At 37.9% G+C, this 21,980-nt stretch overlaps 1 protein-coding gene across 5 annotated transcripts in view; it reads right to left on the bottom strand.

Moving 5' to 3' along the window:
* CAMSAP1 (calmodulin regulated spectrin associated protein 1) overlaps positions 1-21,980 on the bottom strand; it is a 37,094-nt gene that overhangs the window by 2,417 nt on the left and 12,697 nt on the right. For 3 of the 5 annotated variants that reach the window (XM_083807760.1, XM_083807759.1, XM_083807757.1), the window contains exons 3-18: positions 14,875-15,137; positions 14,526-14,687; positions 13,233-13,313; positions 12,237-12,269; positions 8,683-8,824; positions 7,796-7,935; positions 7,599-7,695; positions 6,991-7,168; positions 6,170-6,264; positions 5,624-5,708; positions 2,824-5,260; positions 1,296-1,432; positions 1,002-1,210; positions 817-919; positions 340-455; positions 14-132 (exon numbers count right to left, since the gene is read on the bottom strand). In XM_083807760.1, the coding sequence (XP_083663886.1) occupies positions 14-132; positions 340-455; positions 817-919; positions 1,002-1,210; positions 1,296-1,432; positions 2,824-5,260; positions 5,624-5,708; positions 6,170-6,264; positions 6,991-7,168; positions 7,599-7,695; positions 7,796-7,935; positions 8,683-8,824; positions 12,237-12,269; positions 13,233-13,313; positions 14,526-14,687; positions 14,875-15,137 (4,397 nt within the window). The remainder of the gene's footprint in view (positions 1-13; positions 133-339; positions 456-816; positions 920-1,001; positions 1,211-1,295; positions 1,433-2,823; positions 5,261-5,623; positions 5,709-6,169; positions 6,265-6,990; positions 7,169-7,598; positions 7,696-7,795; positions 7,936-8,682; positions 8,825-12,236; positions 12,270-13,232; positions 13,314-14,525; positions 14,688-14,874; positions 15,138-21,980) is intronic. The other 2 variants (XM_083807761.1, XM_083807758.1) reach the window with 1 other exon arrangement.

Here is a 21,980-nt window from a genome sequence, read left to right as displayed (position 1 = left end):
TTTTATTGCTTACCTCTAATATTGAGTTCTTATGTGGCTCATTCACTTTTCCAGCAAGGCAGCAATGAGATATAGCATTGTGAATAATCGGTTTGTTTGATTTGCTGCTGGGTTCCTTAAATAACTTTGGACCTAAAGGAAGATAGATCAGTAAACTTTTTGCCCAACGCTTATGATTTTTATTCATCAGAGCTGTAAAAAAAGTAACCATTTTTCTCCAATAACTTACTTTTAAACAGAACAAATTAGGCGTGACAACTTCCCAAAAGTAACAAATCACACCAAATATATCAGAACTTTTTATGACCTGCTATTTGTAACAAACACTCAAATAGTCACCTGTGTATTCTGCCACTGAAGCAATGGAAGATGCTGTTGAAGCGTTCTCCCAGTCTCTTTCTGTGTTTCTGCTAGGATTTCTGCTCAGTATTGGTAAGGACTCCATTGATTCAACTCTGTCAGGGAGTAACAGGGAAAATAATTATGATACACCAAGTTCCAACCCCCTGTCAAATCTTGAATAAATTGTCACTAGCCCTGAATGAACAGAATATTGTCCCTCCTCCTCCCCAGAATTGTCAGACTGTGCCTGCCAGATTATAGAGGCAAGATTCTATTATTCTTTTAGGGAAAAGCAAAACAAAATGTCAAGTTTGTACAGGCCATCAAACTTGGCAGCCACATAAAATAGAACATGAATTCACCTAATTATTGTTGTGCCTCTATGATGGCAAACTGAAGTAAACAACACTGAATCCCAACACTATTTCATAACAGAGGCTTAACCTTCACTTATTTATTTTCAAATATCTTTACCTCTGAGATGGTGTGCCACCGGAATGTACACTTTCAGGTTCGGTTGTTGCTGCTGAGGCCAAAGAAAGACTGGAACCAGACTGAGCACTGCTTAAATTATCAGCTGCAAAACAGAAGATAAAATGTGAAACATTTTATTAAAGCAGATTTGCAGACTCATTGAGAACAAAACTCAGAATTCTTACGGGTGGAAGAGCACTTTGTCCCTGAATCACTGTAAGATTCTTCACGATGGACTGACTTTGGCCTGGGCTTCTTGGGCTTTGATTTGGGCTTTCCAAGTCCCTGCTCCTCCAAGATTTGTTGCTGTTTTTTCCTTAGATACTCTTGCTTGATCAGTTCTCTACGAGCTTTCTCTTCTTCTTTGCGTATTCGGTCCTCCTCAGCTTTGCGACTGAAAAACAAACACAATGTTTAACATAAAAAAAATTTCCTCATCTTAAAGAGGAGATGTAGTATCCCTTTCCACATGTTATTACCGAGCTTCATCTCTTTTTTGCTCAACTTCAGCCTCCAGCTGCTGTTTCCGAATCCGAGCCTCCTCAGCTTTGCGCTGCTGTTTTAAAAGGAACGCTGCACGTTTTTTTGCCAACTCATCTTCTGCTTTCTGTTCATCCTGCAAGATTCATAAGGATAGAAGGCTTTAAAGAATACAAGAAAATACATTGAACTGGACATCACAAAATTGCTGAGGATTCCAGAAAGATTTTTAGGAAAACATAAGCTAATGCTTTTGGAAATCCTTAGTTTTACGATTGACAAGCATAAGAAAACCACCTCGAATTTTTTAGTGCTTAGGAGAACTTTGACATGAAGCTTTCCTTTAACTCCATGAGAAGAAAAGAAGATATGGTCTCAGCTTACTCTGACTTGTTTTAATTTTGCTTACCCAGCACAAAACTGCAAAGTATCACGGAACTACGAAGTTGCCTAGGATGGAGCATAAATAAACCCAGCATAAATGCTAACCTTTAAGTCATTCAATATGAATAATACTATACAAAATCAGAAGTCAAATTCACTGAGGTTGACACTGCCTACCTGGACTTTTTTGAACCAGAAATTTAAAAAGAAATGTCATGCCAGCACATCGTAGATATTTACAGTAACCATTGCTAAGCACAAATAAAGACACTAAATGTTTTGATACTGGTGCTGGACTAGAACAAGTGATATTTAAAAAAACATCCAAGCCACCAACATATGAAATACCACCAGACTCTAAAAACAAAAGCTTAACAAGCCTTTTCCCAAGCCAGAGTTGAGTGTAAAATGGGATAAATTACTTACATTTAACACATTTTTGTAATGAGATCTACACACCACCATCACAAGACAAAAACGAAAACTGCACGAAAGACAACAATTTCTTCCAACAGTGCCTTTGAGCATCTGATTTGTTGCTTGTATCTACAGTCATACAACTAAGTTACCCGTTAGAGCCCTTGATTTTTTAGGCTGCTAGCCCACTCAAAAACCGGAGAAGCTCAGTTGCAAATGAACAAAAACCCTAATTCAGATGCTCAGCTCCCCGATAAGCTTTAAAACCTGTTCAGCAAGCTCTGATTAGAAACCTGCCCATGTTCTGTCAGAATTTTTTCTTTCAGTTGATGCAGGTTCACAGAATGCTCGGATTTCAAAATGGTAAATTCTTCTCATTACATTCTGTGATTTTTTGTGCTGAGTATTTACAAAATGTTTGCATGTTTGTCTGTGTATGTTTGTCCGTTACTCACATAGAAAAAACTAAAGGGAAAGAAGAAAAGCAAGGTTAGCCCTGGTTCCTAGTAAAGTTAACAGTAGATTGCTCTCAATTTCAGGAGACTGATTTCATAGATGGTCATTTTTTTTTTCCTCTGCAAGCAACTCTTTTCAAATGCATTCTTTTTAAAGTGATAGTATTGCAACCAAAACATATTCAGAAGATGCAAGAATGAAGTGGGAAAAAAATTCTAATGCTGGACAAACGTGTACAAATAACAAAACATACAAAGGTAACATATTTACCTTGAAGAAAAATCCCACACCAGACTTCTGATCACCTTCACTAATTATATCTGTAGAGCTATCCTGGTTCTCAAGTTCTCCTTCATCTGGAGCTTTTAAGTCAGACAAATCTACTTCAATGAGATTAGCCTTGCTTCTCAGTGGCTCATCCACTGGGACATTTTCTTTTCCTGAGCCATCAGAAGAATTCAACCCTGTTTCTTTGAAGCTGTTATTCACCTCCTTGCTCATTTCCGAAATGATATTTTCATCTTTGGAGGTGGAGAGAACAAGTGCCCGTTGATTACTCTCATCGTGAAGTCTATAGGTATCAAAGAAACACTTTTCTTGAGAAACACTTCCCTGATCAGGACTATTTTCCAAGCTTATTTCTGTTGGTGTCTTTGACAAGCTATTGGATGGGAACGGTCTTAAATGCGGTAAGGTTTCTAGACTTTGTGTTGGAGTTTTAACACGTGCTGAATTTTGTTGCCTCTCTTTAGGGACTTTCAAATCAGACGGTCTTCCCGATCGAGGACTCCTTCCTTGACCAAATCGAGGTGGTTTACGAAGATTGTTCATTCCAGTTGGTGAGAGGGGCTCAACAAAATGAATCGATGGTTTTACCTTTTGGTCCTGAGTGTTACTTCTGGTTCCTGGTGATGGCACTGTTGGAGATTTCATAAGTAGTTCCTGTTGCTGAGAAATCTTTAATATAGCCTGCTGAAGCGTGCTGATTGTTTCATTCAGTTTTTCAATAGAAAGATCACATTCATTAATATCTACTTCTGTAACACTGTCTTCTAGGAGGGCAGCAGAAATAATTTTACTTTTTTCCAATTCATGTATAGCAGCAGAGTCTTTAGGTTTATGTTGCTCAACAAAAGCTATGCTTTCTTGCATTTTCACTTTTGCCACTTCTTGAGCATCGTTCAGCATTTCTTCTCTCTCCTCCTCCTTCACAAAAAAATCCTCAGACTTGGAACCCAAAGAGACTTCATCCAAATCTTCACCATTGTGCCGAGGATATTCTTTTGGAAAATGCTCTGGTTTAAGCGGTTGTGGGACATCAGGAGATTTCCCTTTTTTAACAACATGCAAGAAAGCTGCCTTGCCCAATTTTAGTCGCTGCCTTGCTGATAAGGCTTCCATCTTCTTCTTCTGAGCTTCTATTGCTCTTCGTTTCTCTTCCAACTGCATATGAAGCTGCACCAATTCAGAAGCCAAAAGATTAACATTATCTTTATTTTGCCTGTTGGGGCTTTGCTCTCGCTTCTGTTTCCACGTGGTCAGTGGTGCTGGACAGCTTTCTGACCCGTCCGGCGTGGTCTTCTGTGAACTACTTGTGCTGGACTTTGTTTCGTAGCTATTAAGCCTCTGAAGCTTTCGTTCTGCGAAATTGGTCATTCGGACACTCCCACTAGCCATTGACACGCTGCTAACTTGAGAAATTGTACTCAAACATGGGCTGGAACGTCCACTTGCATCATCCTTATCTTCATGTTCTTTTACCTTCATATCTTCCTGCAATTTTGCAGATTCTTCCTCGCCTATGTATTTAGCGACTATAGGATGGTCATCTATGACTACCAAGTCCTGTTCAGTGTCTTCTATGTCTAAGAGATCTGAATCAGAGTCCTGTCTCACCATAGTCCACGTAGTATCTGGAACATGTGAATTAAGACTTTTCACGTAACTTACGTTGACTTTACTTGCTATGTCATCATCAGATTTAGCAGCATGAAGAAAAAATCCTCCAGTAGGCTGATCCTGAACAGAAGGATCCAAACTGCTACTAGCCAAAGGTCTGGAAGCTTCTAACCCTGCCTCCAGCAGTGCTACTGAGTCTGCAGTACCAGAGTCTGCAACTGAAGTGAAATCCGAACTAGAAATTGGAGTAAAAGTCCTATTGAGATCATGGTCACCATGACTGCTGCTTGTTTTCTTGCGGATCAAAGGCAAGTGTCCCTCATTTAATCTCTTTGTTATAAAACTCCTTTGTTTCCCCTCCCCACATTCATCCTCTTTATTGATTATCTGCTTTTCCTTTGCTGGTTTTAGAACTGCAGGCATTAAGGGCTCCAAGTAAAAACTGTCTGGTTTGCTTTCTAAAGTCTCGCTATTTATTTTTGGAGACCACGCTGTCGCAACTATGCTGGGTACCCTGGCTGACGCATTCTGCAATTCAAGATCACCACGGTTTGGCCTTTCTTCAGATTTGATTATTGCAATAAGCTCTTCGTCTTCATCCTCAATTTCAACATTGTTCAGCAAGCTCTTCCCATTAGTTTTCATTGATGGAGGATGGGGCTGGTTTTTGGGAGTTACATTAACAATATTTGAAGCAAGACTGTCTTTGCTGATTGATCTAGCCAGACTAATGCTATCACCAGATCCAGGGTCCACATCAGTACTGGCAGAATGATGAAGAGCAAATGGTGTTGGCTGAGACAGAGGCCTAGAAAAGAGAATAACATGATGCTTATGCACAAGAAGTTACAAATTGTTGAATTAAGGACTATAATAAACGCAGCTAAAATTTTTGCTCCACTTAAAAAAAAATGTAACCAGCAGAAAAAGTGACCAGCAATGGTAAATAGCAACTTCAGATACTTAAATTTTTAACAGTGCTTAATGAAAATCATGTTTAAAGTATTTTCAGTTCAAAACCTAAATCCAGGCATCTGTGAAAATGGAGTTTAAAAAAAAAAAAGGCAAGTCTAAATCCAGGACATGATACTATATTACTGCAATGAAATTGTCACAGTATGGCAGTATTCTTCCATTAAACAGTATTGTAATACTTAAAAGCACCCATTACCTGGGTTTCTTCTCTGGCCATGCAAGAACTGAACCTCGTGGCTGCCCATCAACACGGGTCAGAGAATTAGAACGATGTCGATGACCTGAAATATTTTTAAACAGTTAATGTTTCAGAAACTGTCTTTCAAATAGGAATTTCATTTTCTTTTATAGCAAACATAACACATTGTTCCACCAAGAGATGGCAGCAGAAAACAGATTTGCTGGAATATTCAAAGAAAATAAAAGCCTAATACAATGAAAAGTGACACTGAATGTGTGTGCATATATACACACACACACTCCTATATATACATTTTTATACACACACACAACTTTTGGGTTTCCAAGCGTGGAAGTGTTTAATTTGCTAAAATTCGAATCATTTGAAAACACACAGAAAGAACCAACACAGAAAACAAAACACAAATTATAACCGTGTCTGTATAAATACTACCAAAAATAAATTTTATTCTATTTATTTAGAAAATATCTTTTTTCATTTGTTACTATACTGACAGGAATGCTAATTGTCTGTTGAAATGTAAATTCAAGGTAGACTTACCAGGGCTGTCTTCTCCCTGTAAAGATTTTTGTTGTTTTTGTCTCAAAGGGAGCAGTGGATGGGAAGGGCTAAAGGCAGGGCTTCCTCCTTTGCCACTAATTCAGGAAAACAACAACTTGTTAGTACAAGAATTTTTTTCTATAACAAGAGAAGAAAGCAATACAGTAGGGGAAGATACACTGGTAATAGGTAACCCTTTTCCTCCTCTAAAACACAAGAACATATAATTAACTCTAACGTTAAAGAAGTTACCTAAAGAGAAATAAAGGTTTTCACATGTAACAACGGAAAAGTAAACTATTACTTGAAATCAAAGTGTTTTTACATTTTTAAATACAGTGACTTTAATGTACTGTTACACAAGCTACATTTTAGAGACAAAGTAAAGGCTGAATTAACTTGCTAGTTCCCCTCAAACTTAGTTCAGCTGAAAATCTTTGTCATTGACCTGCTTGTATATTAGATCATAGTGTTTTTTGTTGTTTTTTTTTTCATACTACCGCTTAGAGAATATGGTCAGTAAAGATGAAATGCTTGGACAATTTTCACATTTCATGTTTTCTTCAAAACAGAAATAAGAATTTCTTCTATAACACAACGGTGACATTTAGTGGTGAGGTTTAGTAGAATTTGCCAAAGATTGAACATAACAGTGCCAAGCATTTCTTTGAGCTTGAGAATATTTTACAAATTGAGTGAATTCACATTACGTGCAGAAAATTTGTAGCAAAATCTGAACATTTAACAGCTAAAATTCCTATGTTACTCAAATGGAAGCATAAATCAGAAGATTAATCTCAACAACATGAAAACAAACTTACAGGTAGTCAGGTTCTTCCGGGTGCAGGTAGTATCTGCTGCAAGCTTCAGAGCCTGTCTGAGCTGTGGGATGCAAGTCTGCTGGAGTTGTACTAGCAGGGCTAGCCATGAAACTTCGCTTGGTTGCATTGGAAATAGGAACAGGTGGACGACTGCTCTTCTGCTGCAACACTGTTTTAACTGTGCATATATTTATAACATTAACACAACTTCTACTAACCATTGAAATAACAGAACAGAAAGATTTCAGACTGCAGTACATTTAAGTGAAAACTTTACAACACAAAACTAAAATGAATCCTGAAATAACAACCTGCATTTAAAATATATATCTTACAATGACCTTAATGAAAAGGAAGTAAATAATTAGTGGTTTTAGAGAAAAAATTCTATCTATTTTGCCAGTGTCATTCCAAAATTTAGAACTCAAACCACAAGTGGATCTAGGACTAATCCTGCCTCCATTTTTACTGCTTTCAAAGAACCCCCAGCCAGCAGAAGGCTCAAGTAGAAACAAAACTATAAAGGAAACATCTCTGTGCAACAGTTTCATTATAATGTAAATATTTTTAAATAACATGCTAATATTTATGAAACATTAAAAACTTACCATCTTTTATTTCCTGAATATCTCTCGGTTGTACAAAGTCTGGTTTGACATTCTCAAACCACCAGAAGAGTTCCGCAATGAATACCATGACGTTAGGCTAGAAAAAAAAGAAAAAAGTACACGTCACAATAACAAAATACATGCTAATGACTTACCTATGTTTTATTTAAAAGTATAACCCTTATTATGTTTCTTACCTTTAAAACCAAAGGAGCGTATAACATGTCCTCCAATGTGAGATAAAAGCATTTGTTTAGATACTCATTTGAGAATTCTCTCAAAAGTTGAATATTATATAGGCTGTCTGCAATTGACGTTACCTCCTTCAAACAAATATCTAGAAAGGTGAGAAAGAATAGTTTTGACACTACCCCAGAGAATTAACCCCCCATCCACCATTAACAGAAATACTGTGTACAGGAACTTCAGAGTGCTTATATACCATTCAATATTTATTGGCTAGCAGTGACATCTCTACCTTTTAAGTACCAGAGGGATAGGAAAAGGAGGGAGGGGAAGAAAAGCACAACACATTATTAATTTCGCATTCATTTTAGAATCCATATATAATTCTATCACAGTCACAGAAAAGGTAAACAGGCTACAGAATACAAACATAATAACAAACTAAAAAATAAGAACAGATTTGTAAATAATACAAGGTTACTCCTAGGATTTACAGTTCTGGTTCTTTCTAAACCATTCAGCATCTCTGTAAGACTCAACATATCTAAGAATTTAAAAAAATAATACAAAATATTGACTTGCAGAATTTAAATAGAATAAGGGCATTGAATTATTAAGAAAATATTTTCTAGGGAAGAGATTATGTTCAATATGCTGACGAGTGACAATTACTGAAGAGCAGTAGAACCTGTTTTCAATCTAGATTCAATTCTAGATCAGAAATCAAAAAGGTGTTTGTTTTTTAATACATTGATTTTATACAGATCTCATACGTAACCTAATTTGGTATAGATCACCACCTAGTAGATGTGCTGCTTTTTTATTTGATAATGCATTTCTAGTTCAACTTTCAAAGACTTCAGAATATTTATTTATTTAAAAAACCTTTATTACATACCATCCAGTTTCATTTGCTCTGGACAATAATAGTGTATCACAGCTAAAAGAGCAGCACCATCGCTACCATCCTTCATCAAGTCTTCAAGCAAAGGAAAGTAAGGTAGTTGCCTGCTTGAAAGATGGTCTCTTCGGTAACGCACCTAAAAAAGAAAACTAGTGTTCATGTGATGCCTAGGAAAGCAGCAATTCTTGTTCAGTACTGTAAACTCTTTACGGTGGATCCTTTACAGCATTTTGCTTTATCTAAGTCAAAAACAGTGTACGAGGTTATATTATACTCTTCTCTCAATGGAAGCCAATTCAGAAGAACACGGTGCTTCCTCTTTAAACATTCTCCTCATATCTGGAAGCAATCCGTGCTGCTGAATTCTTAGCTTCATACGCACATTTTAATTTATTACAAGCAATTTCAGCCAAAACCCTTCCACACAGATGCATGAACGCAGCAGATCCAAAGAAAGAGACACAGATAACTACATGTAAACACTTAAAGCTTTGGGGAAAAGAAATTAAGATGAGCTAGCGATTTCTCACGTGTTACCCACATTCAGACTTGCCATCATGTCCACAGAGAGCAAAGTTTTCTTGGAGAGATGCAGAATATCTGGCAAGCCAGTACACAATACTAATGTGTAAAGCAGAAAACCATGGCTTTTTCCAAGAATGCTCTGCAAGAAGAGCTTTTAAAGATCAATGGCAAAACTCTCCTCGATTTCACTCTAGATCAACATCAAACTCTTCTGCCATCCAGCCCCTGCCCCTCACACAGCTTTGAGCATACCTGATGAGTATCTAAAGCCAACCAGCTAAGGAACAAATCTTGCATTGCTTCTTGCAATTTTTGCAAGAAGAGTTTTGCTGTTGATATTTAACAAAGAATCTATGTGCTAGACTAGAAGGCCGTATCCAAGTCCCAGCAGCAAAATGATGCGGCAAGCAAAAGAACAATACACTGCATTGCTTGCAGAAATGGCTTCCAGTGTTGGAAAACAATCCTTTTACACTGTAGGGCATTAACATCACTTAACATCCACTACGCTACATAGCTGTATGTTACGCCAGTGCAGTAGCCAATATAGAGTGTTTTTAATGATGAGAAGGAATTTTGATTTTACCAATGGTATTATACACTTTCCAAGACAACCTGGGAGAGCTCTCTGTACACACACACACACTCATTCATATGCGTCAATTGAGGATGGCATAGGCTGAGAAAAATTCTATTTGAAAGAATGAAGGTCACTTATAATCCGAGTAATAAGAACCTGTTTCATTTATTTACTTTCCACATACATAAACATGTTATGTTAAGTTTCCCTGGCAAGTATCTCTAAAAGCTATGTCTACATGCTAATGCTCTTTTTCCTCTCCTTTTACCAGGTGCAAATTATCTTTTTCCCCAGCCTAGAGCACTCCACAAATACGTAATGGAATGTGAATCATACTGTACCACACGAGCATATTCCACTGGTTCCAGCATGCAGTGCGATATGGCATGCATCAGATCAGGCTTACGCAAAAAGAAATAGTGAGATACACGATGGCGGTTATTCAAACACGGAACAAATCAAATGCATTAGCAACATCCATTATGCACTGGAAAAGCCGTCATTAAGTCTGATAAAATAAGTATGCACACTAAGGTGATCTGGTTAGCTTAAAAGGTTCATCATTTATCCACTTAGTCGAAGTAAGCAAATTAAAAGACAAACTTCAGAAACTTCTTTTTAAATGTTAGTTGCTCCTGTATTTGAAGGAGAAACATACTTCCTTTCCAATAGATTTAAATGGAATTTAAACCAACCACAGTCAATACCGAGAAATAACATCTAAAATCTGTAAGTACCTCTTCTTTATTTAAGCTTTGAAAACACACAATATCAAGGTGGTTTTTTTCATTTAATTTTTTTTTGCCCTACTCAATTCTCTTCACCATTCAGTCTGTTACAATGACAATTCTAAATTATTCTGTATATTCTGAGGTTTGAGATTTATTTATTTATTAAATAAATGGCATCTGTATGCATTGAAGTACAAAAACAGGTGCTGCTGAACCAAAAAGAGATAACTACATATGCTAAGAAAAAAAAAAAATCACAGAAGAAAAAAAAATAGGGGAGAGGTGGCACAGCGTAAGAACTACTAAGGAGACTGCAAAATCACCAGTAAACCAGGATAATCTAAGGGGTACTGAACTAGCAGAAAGATGACTTCTATTTATTCCTTCCTTTACCACCAGCTTGCTCAATGGTATCATGCAAGTCAATTCCACTCCTGTAGCTATTTCTTCTACTCTCACCCAGTTGTCTCTTTGAACAAAACATAATCCATGAAATTTAGAATTGCTATCAAATGTAGGCCTCCAATACAGATGTGATCTTTGGGCACACACAAACCTACATGATAAGCACTAGGGCAACACTTCGTTACACTGTCATGAGTCATTAAATGAGGCTGGAAGACAGGGCTCTGGTGCAGGTTTAATTAGCCAGCAGGTCCCCACTCACACTTCCTTTATTTCGGATATTTAAAGTTTTTACTATGGGCCATAGATTCAGTTCAAACAAGTACTGGATTGTGAGCCAGAAGGGCGAGACTGAGCTCTCTGGGGAAAGGCAGAGACTGTGGGATAGGTGACTGCCAGATCACACCTGCCTTTTCCAACAGTGCTGCTCTCTGGAATTTGCAACTTAGACAACAGCTCTCATCTTCCCAGGCAGAAAAGCACCAAATCCAGCAAGCGGAGGAGAAAAGGTATCAAGGAAAAGCACCGGAAGAAAGAAGAATCTCTGCAAGTTCAAACAAACCCAGGAAGCTCAGCCAAAAGCAAGCAGGTTTGTATACTATAACATCAATCCCACTATATATATATATATTTTAAACTTTCATTTTCACACTACATCAAAAAGAAAATATTTTGTTTTGATATGTAAAATGTTACTTCTGTTTTTCCTCCCATTACGCCAGCTTCAGTTTCCTCACTTCGCCACACAATTCCACTGGCTGTAGTAATGGGCCCAAACTGGTTTGTCAAATCTTCTAACCTCATCTCAATGAATAACGGTGTTCTGGTTTGGACAGATTTACCTGCCATGGGAGTGCAAGAGCACTACAAAATGAACTAATGCAAACATCTGCGTATCTTAACTATAGATTCAAAGATCAAGCAACCATTTAAACCGACCAGCTTTGATATCACCTTAGTGCTGTGATCAATTACCTACTTGCGATAAAAATAGTAAATACAGATATTTCCACCATTGTTAATTTCCTAGTTTTTGGCTTGTATTTCATATTCGTCACTCCTGCACCACGGAAATAATTCTGAAGTGCTGTAAAGTGATTATGCTATATGCTGTACAGTATGCAAAAGTCAGGTTATGAAAATTAAGCCTGATGAGCCAAAAGCTTACACAGAGGGTTTAAGTTTCCTTTTTTTTTTTTTTTTAAAGGCTGAATAAGAAGCATTGTAAATGGAAGCAAACAATCTGAAGAAATTTTAAAAAGCCATGATTTTGTGGATGACAACTGGTGTAAAAGTAGTTCACTTACAGGTACTAATTTCCAATACCATTTGGAAGGAGACTGCTCAGGAAGCAAGGAAAGGAATGCAGGAATAGGAAAGGAACATCAGCAATGCAAGTTATAAGCAGCAGTACTTAAATGCACTTCAGCAATAAACACTTTCATATTTTAGAGGGGCTGTAGTCTAGAAGCTTAATTTTAAAATATTAAAATGAGACCCAAAAGTCAATAGAAGGTTAAAGGGATCCTTCAGACCATACAGCAACTTGTAAATTAAACAGCTCTTAAGTCCCTTATCATTGAAGGATATGGTTTTATATAAAGTACATAAACTTTGACACCAACATGAAAGTTAAGTAATTGTGCCTTGTTCACGTTAAAATTTATCCTCTTTGCACAGCAATGCCAACAAGAGAGAAGAGCACAGCAGAGCTTTTCTAAAGGTTCTATTAAATCATAAATCGGAAGCATGGATAGCTGGTGTATGTTACATTTTAGAAAAATATTATTTTACATTCTCCAGAAATGAAAGTGTTTTGTGTTTTTGCAGCGTTAGTGCATTGTGATATAACTTCAAGACAAAGTGGGGGGGAGGGAGATCACAAACACACACCTATAACAGCTGAATGCTAGGAGTATGCTTACTAGATAGAACTTGAATAAGCCTCTGAATTTACATTAGACAATAAATTCATGTAAAACGAATATGCCCCAAAAGCTTTCAAAATATATGCTATATATTTTGTGCTTTGAAAGCTAAGCGAAGTTTTCTAAAAACATTAAACTGAAGCAAGTTATTTTAGTTGAACTAAAACTTAAAAGAAAGTCAAAAGATACTACAGGGACTGAAAGGTAAGGAAGGGCTCTGGTGGTACACACGGAACAGACTGCATGCACAAAATCTCGGGTTTTCCAAGGACTGGACGCCTCATGTTTTCTGACAAAGAAAATGCTGACATGTTTATATTTAAATCCATTAATCACTAATACAAAAAATTATGACTGAAGATAAATTTGTTTTACCTTTTGATGCCCTGGACTTTCCATTAATTGCTGTTTTAACTTAATCTCTTTCTCTGTTATTTCTCTCATTTTAAGGTTCACCTAAAAGGGCACAGCATAGAAAGGATATATTGAGACACATTTTAATATGTTTCCTTCCACAAGTTGTTGTTTTTTTCCATCTTCTCCTCAATTTAGCGGTCAATCCATTCTGAAAATACAGAAAGCTTATAGAATAATTTATTACAAGTAAATAAGGGAACCTTCTGTGTTTTCTCCTTCAGTGGTGAAAGTTTCTCACGGACATACAAATCTGCTTCTGAATTCAAATAGATCTCCTTGAATCACAAGGATATTTAGACCAACATAAGATTTACACACACAAGCAGTATCAGAGACATCAGCAGCATTAGTTTTCAAGACCAACTACCTTATTAACAGTAGCTGTAATAGCTTTCCCTCTAAGACTGGCAAAGCTTAGGTTAAAAAAAAAAGCATAAACGTATAAAATCGATAAAAATATAAATGGGTGAATGAACTTAGCTTATTATGTATCTCATTAATACACAATAGATAACTTTTCTACTGGATACCTAAGAAAACAAATATTTTCAGAACTATTTGGTAAAAAAAAAAAAAAGAAGTGTATATTTTCTAAAATTATCAAAGGAAAACCTGGGTTTGCAAAGGATACATTCTCTTTAGAATGCAGCTCTGTTGTCATTCAAAAGGTTTCCACAAACTTAACTTTTACCTTTGAAAAGTTTCAGGATTTCTGTTAAATAGCATTAAAGTTACTCAGAATTAATCTACCTTCTTGTTTAACAGGAAACAGTGCTTTACCTAAAGAATCTCACAGCAACTTGTCTGAAAACAAAGAACCCAATTCCTAGAGTTTTCCAATTTAATTCTTAATTATCTTCTCTATTTTAAAGTTCACCTTGAAAAATTTACCAGCTCTATCATAGCAACCCTACGAAAAAGAAATTGCATTTCCCTGCTAATCTGATTCTCTTTCCAATCCATATGAAAACCTTGAGAAGCCAAACAGGAAGATGAAATTAAAATTGGTCTCATTGGTTGCAATAATAAGGAATCAAATACCATCAATAACATCCTCCTGCTACAGATCATTACATCCAGCTACAGCTGGACTTCAGTTAACAAGTTACAAAATAATTAAAAGCAGTTCTCTTTGTCTGAAGTGGAAAAGACGATAGAAAAGCACAGGTAAGAGAGACAATCATCAGAACTTCTGGAAAAATTTGAAAGTTGCCAATAAGGAACAGACACACATCTTGAAGTAAATTTTACCTTGTTAATCCAGAAAACCATTGCATCCTCCAAATCATAGGGCAGTTCTTTCGAGGCACTGAATGTAGAGAAACGCTTGACACTAGCGACCACCTTTTCAATGCTGATCATTTCTACAGTATAGGCCATCATGAGAGCATCAATCATTGCCATATGCGAACTCTAAAGGAAGAATGCAGAAAGTATTGAAAAATGAAATCCTTTAGGAAAAAACTTTGTATACTCTAACTGTATTTACAATGAAAAAATCACAAGGTTAGTGACCTAGAAATGAAAAGCTCTTCATTCCCTTAACTATTTAAAATGGTGTTAAATAAAAAGATCATTAGGTGGATTTAATTAAGCTAACCATTTTGATTGGTGCACAGCCCAGGTCAGATTCAGACACAGGTGTATCATCGCTCTCCATGACGTAAATCCCTTTTCGAGACAGAGCCTGGATCACTGACTGGTGTCCCTGCAGAGCAGCCACCTGATCCCCCTTCAGGATGAGGCTGCAGACACGACAGTACAGCTCGCTGGACAGCAGCAGCTTGATGACGGGTGGTTTAATGTGTTCTTGCTCATACTGATCTATGTAAAACGGGTCCTTCAGCTCCTCCGGGACATTGTCTGAAACAAAGAAAGTTTCATCGAGTGACATCAGTAAGTGCCACCAGGTAGGGACTGAAGTAAAAAGTTCTTCCTTTTGTTCAAAAGGCAGCATATGAAAGGAGAAAATCAAGCGCTGAAGATACTGAATGCAGTAGGCCTGCAGCTCCATATCACAAATGGTTTTCAATAGGTCTTTTTGCTTTATTTTGACTACGCAAAGCATACATGTAGTTCAGAAAAAATCCTACTCATTACCTGGTAACTTTCCTAAATAACTAGAGCCCCATTTCACAGAAGCACTTCAACACAGACTGAGGGTCCATTGCCCTCTGTGCATCTCTAGCTGTTCCTTGGGAAAGACCCAGCTCAATCACAACAATGCACTGTTACCTCTACCAATTACTGCATACAATTGGCATTTTAATTTTTTCCTGAATTTTAAGTTATTTACTTAGATCACAGGCTAGCAGGCTCCGTGTATCAGATTGACAAAATATGTATGCCTTCCAAGCAAAGTTTACAGCTACTTCAAGCAACATCCCCAAACAGCTGGGCACAGCAGTTAAATAACTGCAACAGTCACCAAGAGCACTTGGCTCAACATTCTCAGACCGAAAAAGAGAACAAGCCACCTGTTTTTGGATTCGGTGCTAATCAATGGACAAAGATAGAAATTCTAAGGTGCCAAAGTTCATAAAAGGACCAAAGTATCTAGCACCTAAAGCATTTTTACAAATATTTGGCAAACTAAGTCTTCAATAGCTGATTGTGTTTTTGAAGACGAGAGCACTGAAGCAAATTATGGCAGATTTTCAGTCTTCAAACAAAAGCTTCTGAAGCAAAGCCATTCCACTTGGATTTGGATTTAACGTGAATTTTACACCAAATCTAGAACTTACGTGCACTGACAAAACAGAAGGCTTCATCCCTGCACACCAGCTCCCATCCCTAATGAAGACTTACACAGCTGCTGGTGGCTGGCAGGAAAGGCAGGCACCAACAACTGATATTGCCATCACTCGAAGTAGGTCTAACACATCTCAGATCCACCCGCTGCCTTCCGAAGCGCTGTCAGTGCTAAAGGCTGACACGCTACGACACAAGGCAAATGCCAACAGGCTGTGACAGTCCGAGGTGGAAGGAAAAGGTCTTGCAAGCGATACTACCTTGGTATCAGGGGAAGGGTATAAAACAAATTAAAATTAGGTAAATCCCAAAATAAACACTTCTACTCGTGTTCAATAATCAGAATGGAAGCTATGGATCTTGCAATGGCTGTGAGTACAGCAGTCTTCAACTCCAGGAAACATACTTGCCAGCCTCGAGTGCATTGTTTTAATAGAAGGCAGACATTTCATTATTTGCAGACATGAATTTGGATCCTACGTCATCCAATCACTGCGAAGGTCTTCCCCTGAAGCCACCTCAGTAATTCATCTCAGTAAGTACATCTACAGTTAGAAGAATTACTAATTTGGCGACTTTTTGACTTTCAGCTCATTTCCAGCATAAATTAATTTCTCCGTTGAACACACTCCTACCCAAAGCATATCTTTGGGCCACAAAACAAGCCACGCAGTATTGGTATGCTGCGGAGCACTTGGTGTTCATAAAAATGAGAAACTGAGACAGAACGCTACCAATTACGTGAGCTAGAAGTAACCTCACTTAAATAAAACTGCGTAGTAAACCAGTGTTGTCGTAACAGCCCTAACAGGGCCTTGCAGTTACTCATACAATACTGCCCCTATTTTGCAAAATTGAAAGCTTTCTGAAGTTTATTAAAAAGAACATTTTTCCCTTAAGGGACACTGAATGCTGCGCTATACAGACTATATATCGAAGACGGCAGGAAATACAATAAAACCTCACAGGCACCACATAAGCGGTATTTGTTAACAAGGTTGTCCATTTTTCAGTGAAATAGGTAGTAAATGCAAATATTTTTAATCTCCTTAACATTAGTCAACCTGACCTAAAAATCAAAGGCTGTTGAAAGGTAATTCCATTTAACGGCCGCTGCCAATTCCAGGAGGAGAAAAGGAGCTTCCATTTCTAATGACTGGGGAAGGATCCACAGCTCAAAATGCAAAGCAGCTTGTATTATTCAACATTTTAGCTTCATTACAAGCAGATACACCTTTAGCAATCTAAGACATATTGCTTTTCAGTAAAATTATTTGTAAAAGGGAATAATAGAACACCAGCTCACAGAAAACCTATGACGAAGTACATTCTGGTAAGAGTATTAGCATCACTCCAAGTTTTAAATGATTAAAAACATCAAAAAATTGAAACCTATGCAAGTTCTAAACACCTGAAACGTGCAGTACTTGTTCGCCATGGTGGTTTTGGTAGGAAGGTGTGCCCCCAGCTCCTCGGAGCACCTCGAGCAGGGAATTGAGGTGACAGCCTGCAGCTGCTGGCTGGAGCTGCGTGCCCAGCCATCCCATCCCTGCACCAAGGCCCAGCAGCTCAGCTACCTGGGCACCAAGGCATGAGCAACAAACGGCTCTCTTCAGCTTTTCTGCAGGTTCCTTCTCCACAAGGCAGGTGGTTGTTTTATGGACTACAACAAAATAAGTCACTATTTCCATTGCAGCAGCAAACAGAGGCGTTATTGGTTGGTATTCCGATTGTGGTAGCGCAATTCCACGTTTGCCAATAGTACAAACAGATTATATTTATCTTTTTCCTACCGTGGCATTTAGTTACACTGCTGTTCAGGAAGAACTGTGGGTGCAGTCTTTGACATAATGCAAAATCCAGACCACATCCATCTATAAAAGGTGTCAGCGGCACACATCTGCACGTTAATTTACATAGTATGCTGCCCTCTCTTGTAGGGCCGACAGTTTTCAGTTTGGTGCTACGGTAAATCAAGTTAGCCTAAAGACTCAACAATCCATAATATGTAAAATAAAATTTGGAAGAATAGTAGAAAGACAAAAATTAGGATTTGCACAATTCAAAAAGGCTTTTAAAAGTGCTCAGATGAGCACAATATACAACAGTCCCTGTCTAACTTGCATCATAAAAACTGCTGCCAAGACTTCTCCCTCAAGACATTCAACTGATGAACTTCAAAGAGAAGGAAAAACAAACCAAACAGAACAAAAAAAACCACAAATGTTGGGAAAAGGATCCTATTTACTACCTTTTAAATGGTGACGCAATGTTAGGCATCTATATTTGCACAGTTGCTAATGAAGGCAAAAAGCTTTCTCTCCACCACTAACACACAACAGGCACAACCCATCGGGGTGGGATTTTTCCACCCTTATCAAAACAGAAGACACTACTGGAACGTGACGCTCAGCTTCCTGCCTAACAAAGGCAGTGAAATCCCCCCCACTAGTTTTTGTTTAAACTAGCAATATTTGCAAAGATTTTTAAAATTCTTGTCTAGCAATAAATTGACCCAGTTCTCAGCAATGAGATCCCATGTCTCACTGACGTAAATACACTCAAGGTTCTTTCTTTCTTTAAAAAAATACACATCTTGTATCTTGGCTACTGTTCTTTAGCCTGAACTTCCAGACAAGAGATCCCAAATCATTCTACACTGAAGAACCCTCTGGCTTCCTGTTTCCGATCTCCTGTAACTGCTCACAGACTGGATGGAGTATAACGTGACCAGGATTGAAGATACAGGGGAGAAAAGAACAACTTCTAGTAGCAGGACTAATTATTTAAATAGGATCATTTAAAGTTATTCATAAACATTAATTGCCCAATACTTGCAATTTATTTCACCATAAGCACTTGCCAAGCTTTATTTCCTACATTCTTGGTGTATCCAAGACTTCTGCTAGCTAAGTTTGGAGACCAATGCCTATCTGTTACAGCAGGGAACAGTACTGCAAATACAGTGATATCCCAACTAGAGGCCACATTGAAAATTTCAGATATAAATACTTCAGTGCTGAAGAGTGGAATTATTAGCTTTACTATTTAATTCAGATTTACTTCATACTCTCCTTGTGGACATGAACATATTACCCACACGGCAGGGACAAACGAAAAATAAATGGTAGAAAAGGCTGTAATGCAAAAAGGATGCTACAGAAGCAACTCTGTGTTGAGGAACTTGCACGCATCGCAGTTGCAGATGCCCTGTCCGCCATGCAGTCAGCTCAAGCTAGGGATAACACGGCCTTCCTAGTCAGGAGCATCCAACAAAAAGCGATTTAATTGTGAGATTGATCTTCAAAATTTGAAATCTGTACCTAAAAGTGCAATGCAGGAGACCCGCCTTTCACATCTCTGCTAATTAGTCTTATCTCTAGTACAATGCCACGTAAAACAATCACTTGCAGCACCCAGGTCTGCTCGTTCTCCCCTTACAAGCGCCAAGATTCCCAACTGTCAAAGTCTCAGAAATACGCTGTCAGTTTTAGAACAATTCAACACCAACAAGAATTAACCTAACGCTGGTTTCACCTCTAGTAGCTGATTTCATCTCCATCTCCACAGGTAGCCACAGACACCCCGACAGATTGCCCAACCCCTGCCGTGGGGAGTAACGCCATCTCCAAACATGCCACACACTTTTTGCTTGCCTCACTGCTGAATGTGTCAATGCTCCTTTTGAAGAAAATGTCCCAGCCTCTCCAAGTCCCAGTTTCCATAAGCATCTTTTTCAACACCTTACTTTCACGACCTATAACTGTACTTAGATGTAAGAACACTGTGTGTTCACCAAAACTTGTGCTTCTACGCATTTGTGCTTTCAAATTCTGAAAATCAACTGGAAAAATTTAATTCTGAGCAAATGCCTGAGATACAGCTACAAGAAGTTCAGCTTGAGCAGAGTTTAACAAATTCTACTAAAGCAAAACAAAACAAAATAATTAAACCATGTCCTTTCGTTGCTTATATTGCAGTCTCCAATACCATCCTAACTCCACAAGGAAGCCACTTGTATGTTACTACTGCGTGTTACCAAAAAGTTTGCAAATGCCTTCTGCTTTTCCTAACCTGCTCTCTCAGTAGTTACCTCTAGGAAAATATTAGCATCAACTCCAATGCAAGCTTTACAGAAGCATTTTCAAGCTTTTTGAAAGAAGTATAACAAAAACTACCAGTGTTTCTATAGCAACTTCAAAATGAGATGGCATGCAACCTGATAATCAGATCTGTCAAAGTGCATACGTAATAATTCAGTTTGTCCTACGTTTTTGTTAAGAATTGTCAAAGAATTCACCACGTTACATTCAGTACCTGAGCTGACTGGACACTGATTTTATGCAAATGTTGCAAATGGTTGCGTGCAGTTGACTCATAGAGCAAAGACGTCCAGTATTGCTATCTCCAACACCTATAAAAACACAATAACATTTCTCCAACTTTCAGCAGCAAAAACTCTTAGGTCTTCTTGTCCCCTTGAGTCTAGTGCAGAGATATCTGTACTGGCTATTTTTATAAAAGATGAAGCACTCAAAAATAAGCCAGCATAACTCCTCATTAAGCGATTCTTTTGGTACCCTGTCGGTGAATTCTAATCTCTCAAAAAAACCTGTCAGTTCCAAGTATAAATCATTCTGCATACAAGGTAGTTTACAGGATTACAAAAATAACTTCACATGTAACAACAGCGAGAAAGACAATTATTTCCAGACTCTCCCCTCCTTGCTTTAGGGTAGGGACCATTTCTTTACCATCTCACTTACAAACACCCGTTCAGAGACGATTAGCTGATTACAATTTGATAAAGAAAAATAAAGCAATCCCGAACAAATTTGTCTTACCCCTTGAACTGAAGAAGTGGATGCCAGCCAGATCTGACTTTACCTCGAGAAGCATGAAGAACTGGTTTCACATGGAAAGAGAGCCAAAGCATCACGGTAAACAGAACGAAGCTTATTCAAATTGTGAGTAAGATTTCATTAGTATCAGTATCTGTTCACAGAATTATTTAGTGCTGCATGATGTCCTCTAAGCTGCAGAACAAAGCAGACGCTACACTTTCCCAGCAACTAAGACCATGTACATTATAACAAAAACATTCTTTGTTGGTTCTCATTACAGAACTCTATTATAAACTCCAGAAGTGATCTCTAATATTAGACACAAAAATTTATGGAAAATGGGTAGAAAAAAAACAAGCGAAAGAGTTTGTGTACTGCTGGTGAGAGTGACTGCGCTTTTATTATCCTATCTTTTGATCAGGCAGAAAGCCACAAATGTGGATAAACAGAAAAAAGAAAAGAATTACAGAACTCTTCACCTTGTAAACTTCACACAAGTAAGATCCAGTGTTTATGAAACAGGCATTATTAAAGAAACAAAACGTTTAACTACTAGAATATTTGCAAAACACAACAGCTTTCATAAAAATATTTTTATTACAGACCAGAGAAGAAAGCTGGCAGAATAGGAACAGGGAACACAGGGGTTTACTTAGCCAAGTTTAGCCCAGGAAACATTTTCTCAGTGCCCCTACCAACTGGCAACTGTGGGTAGCTATTACAGTACTGTAAAACCTTATTTAACAGGTAAGTATTAAAGTACTTCAAAGACAAGAAAAGCCACAACTTGCATTTCCTCTACAATGGATTACATTAACACTTGGCTCTCCTGCCTGTATCTCGCTCAACGTCTCGGGCTCCTGTTAGCAGTAAGCCTGGAGTCCACGTAAAGCATGCTAGGCCATGGAAAGGTGTAAATAAGCAAAGCCCACCAGGTTCATTTGGAACAACCTGAATTTTACAAGCTGTGATGAAGCAGCAGCAACATTTGATATGGAAATGCTGGAAACAACACACTTGCTCACAGCAAAATGCAACACACCAAGGCAGACAACACTTTGCTATGCTCCTTACATATCTAAGTTTTATCACAACCACGATGATGGAAATC

The sequence above is a fragment of the Anser anser genome (genome assembly GCF_964211835.1).
Source record: "Anser anser genome assembly, chromosome: 21".
Taxonomy (NCBI): Eukaryota; Metazoa; Chordata; class Aves; order Anseriformes; family Anatidae; genus Anser; species Anser anser.
Note: the sequence above shows the minus strand (reverse complement) of the source record. Positions and strands in the feature narration are given on the sequence as shown.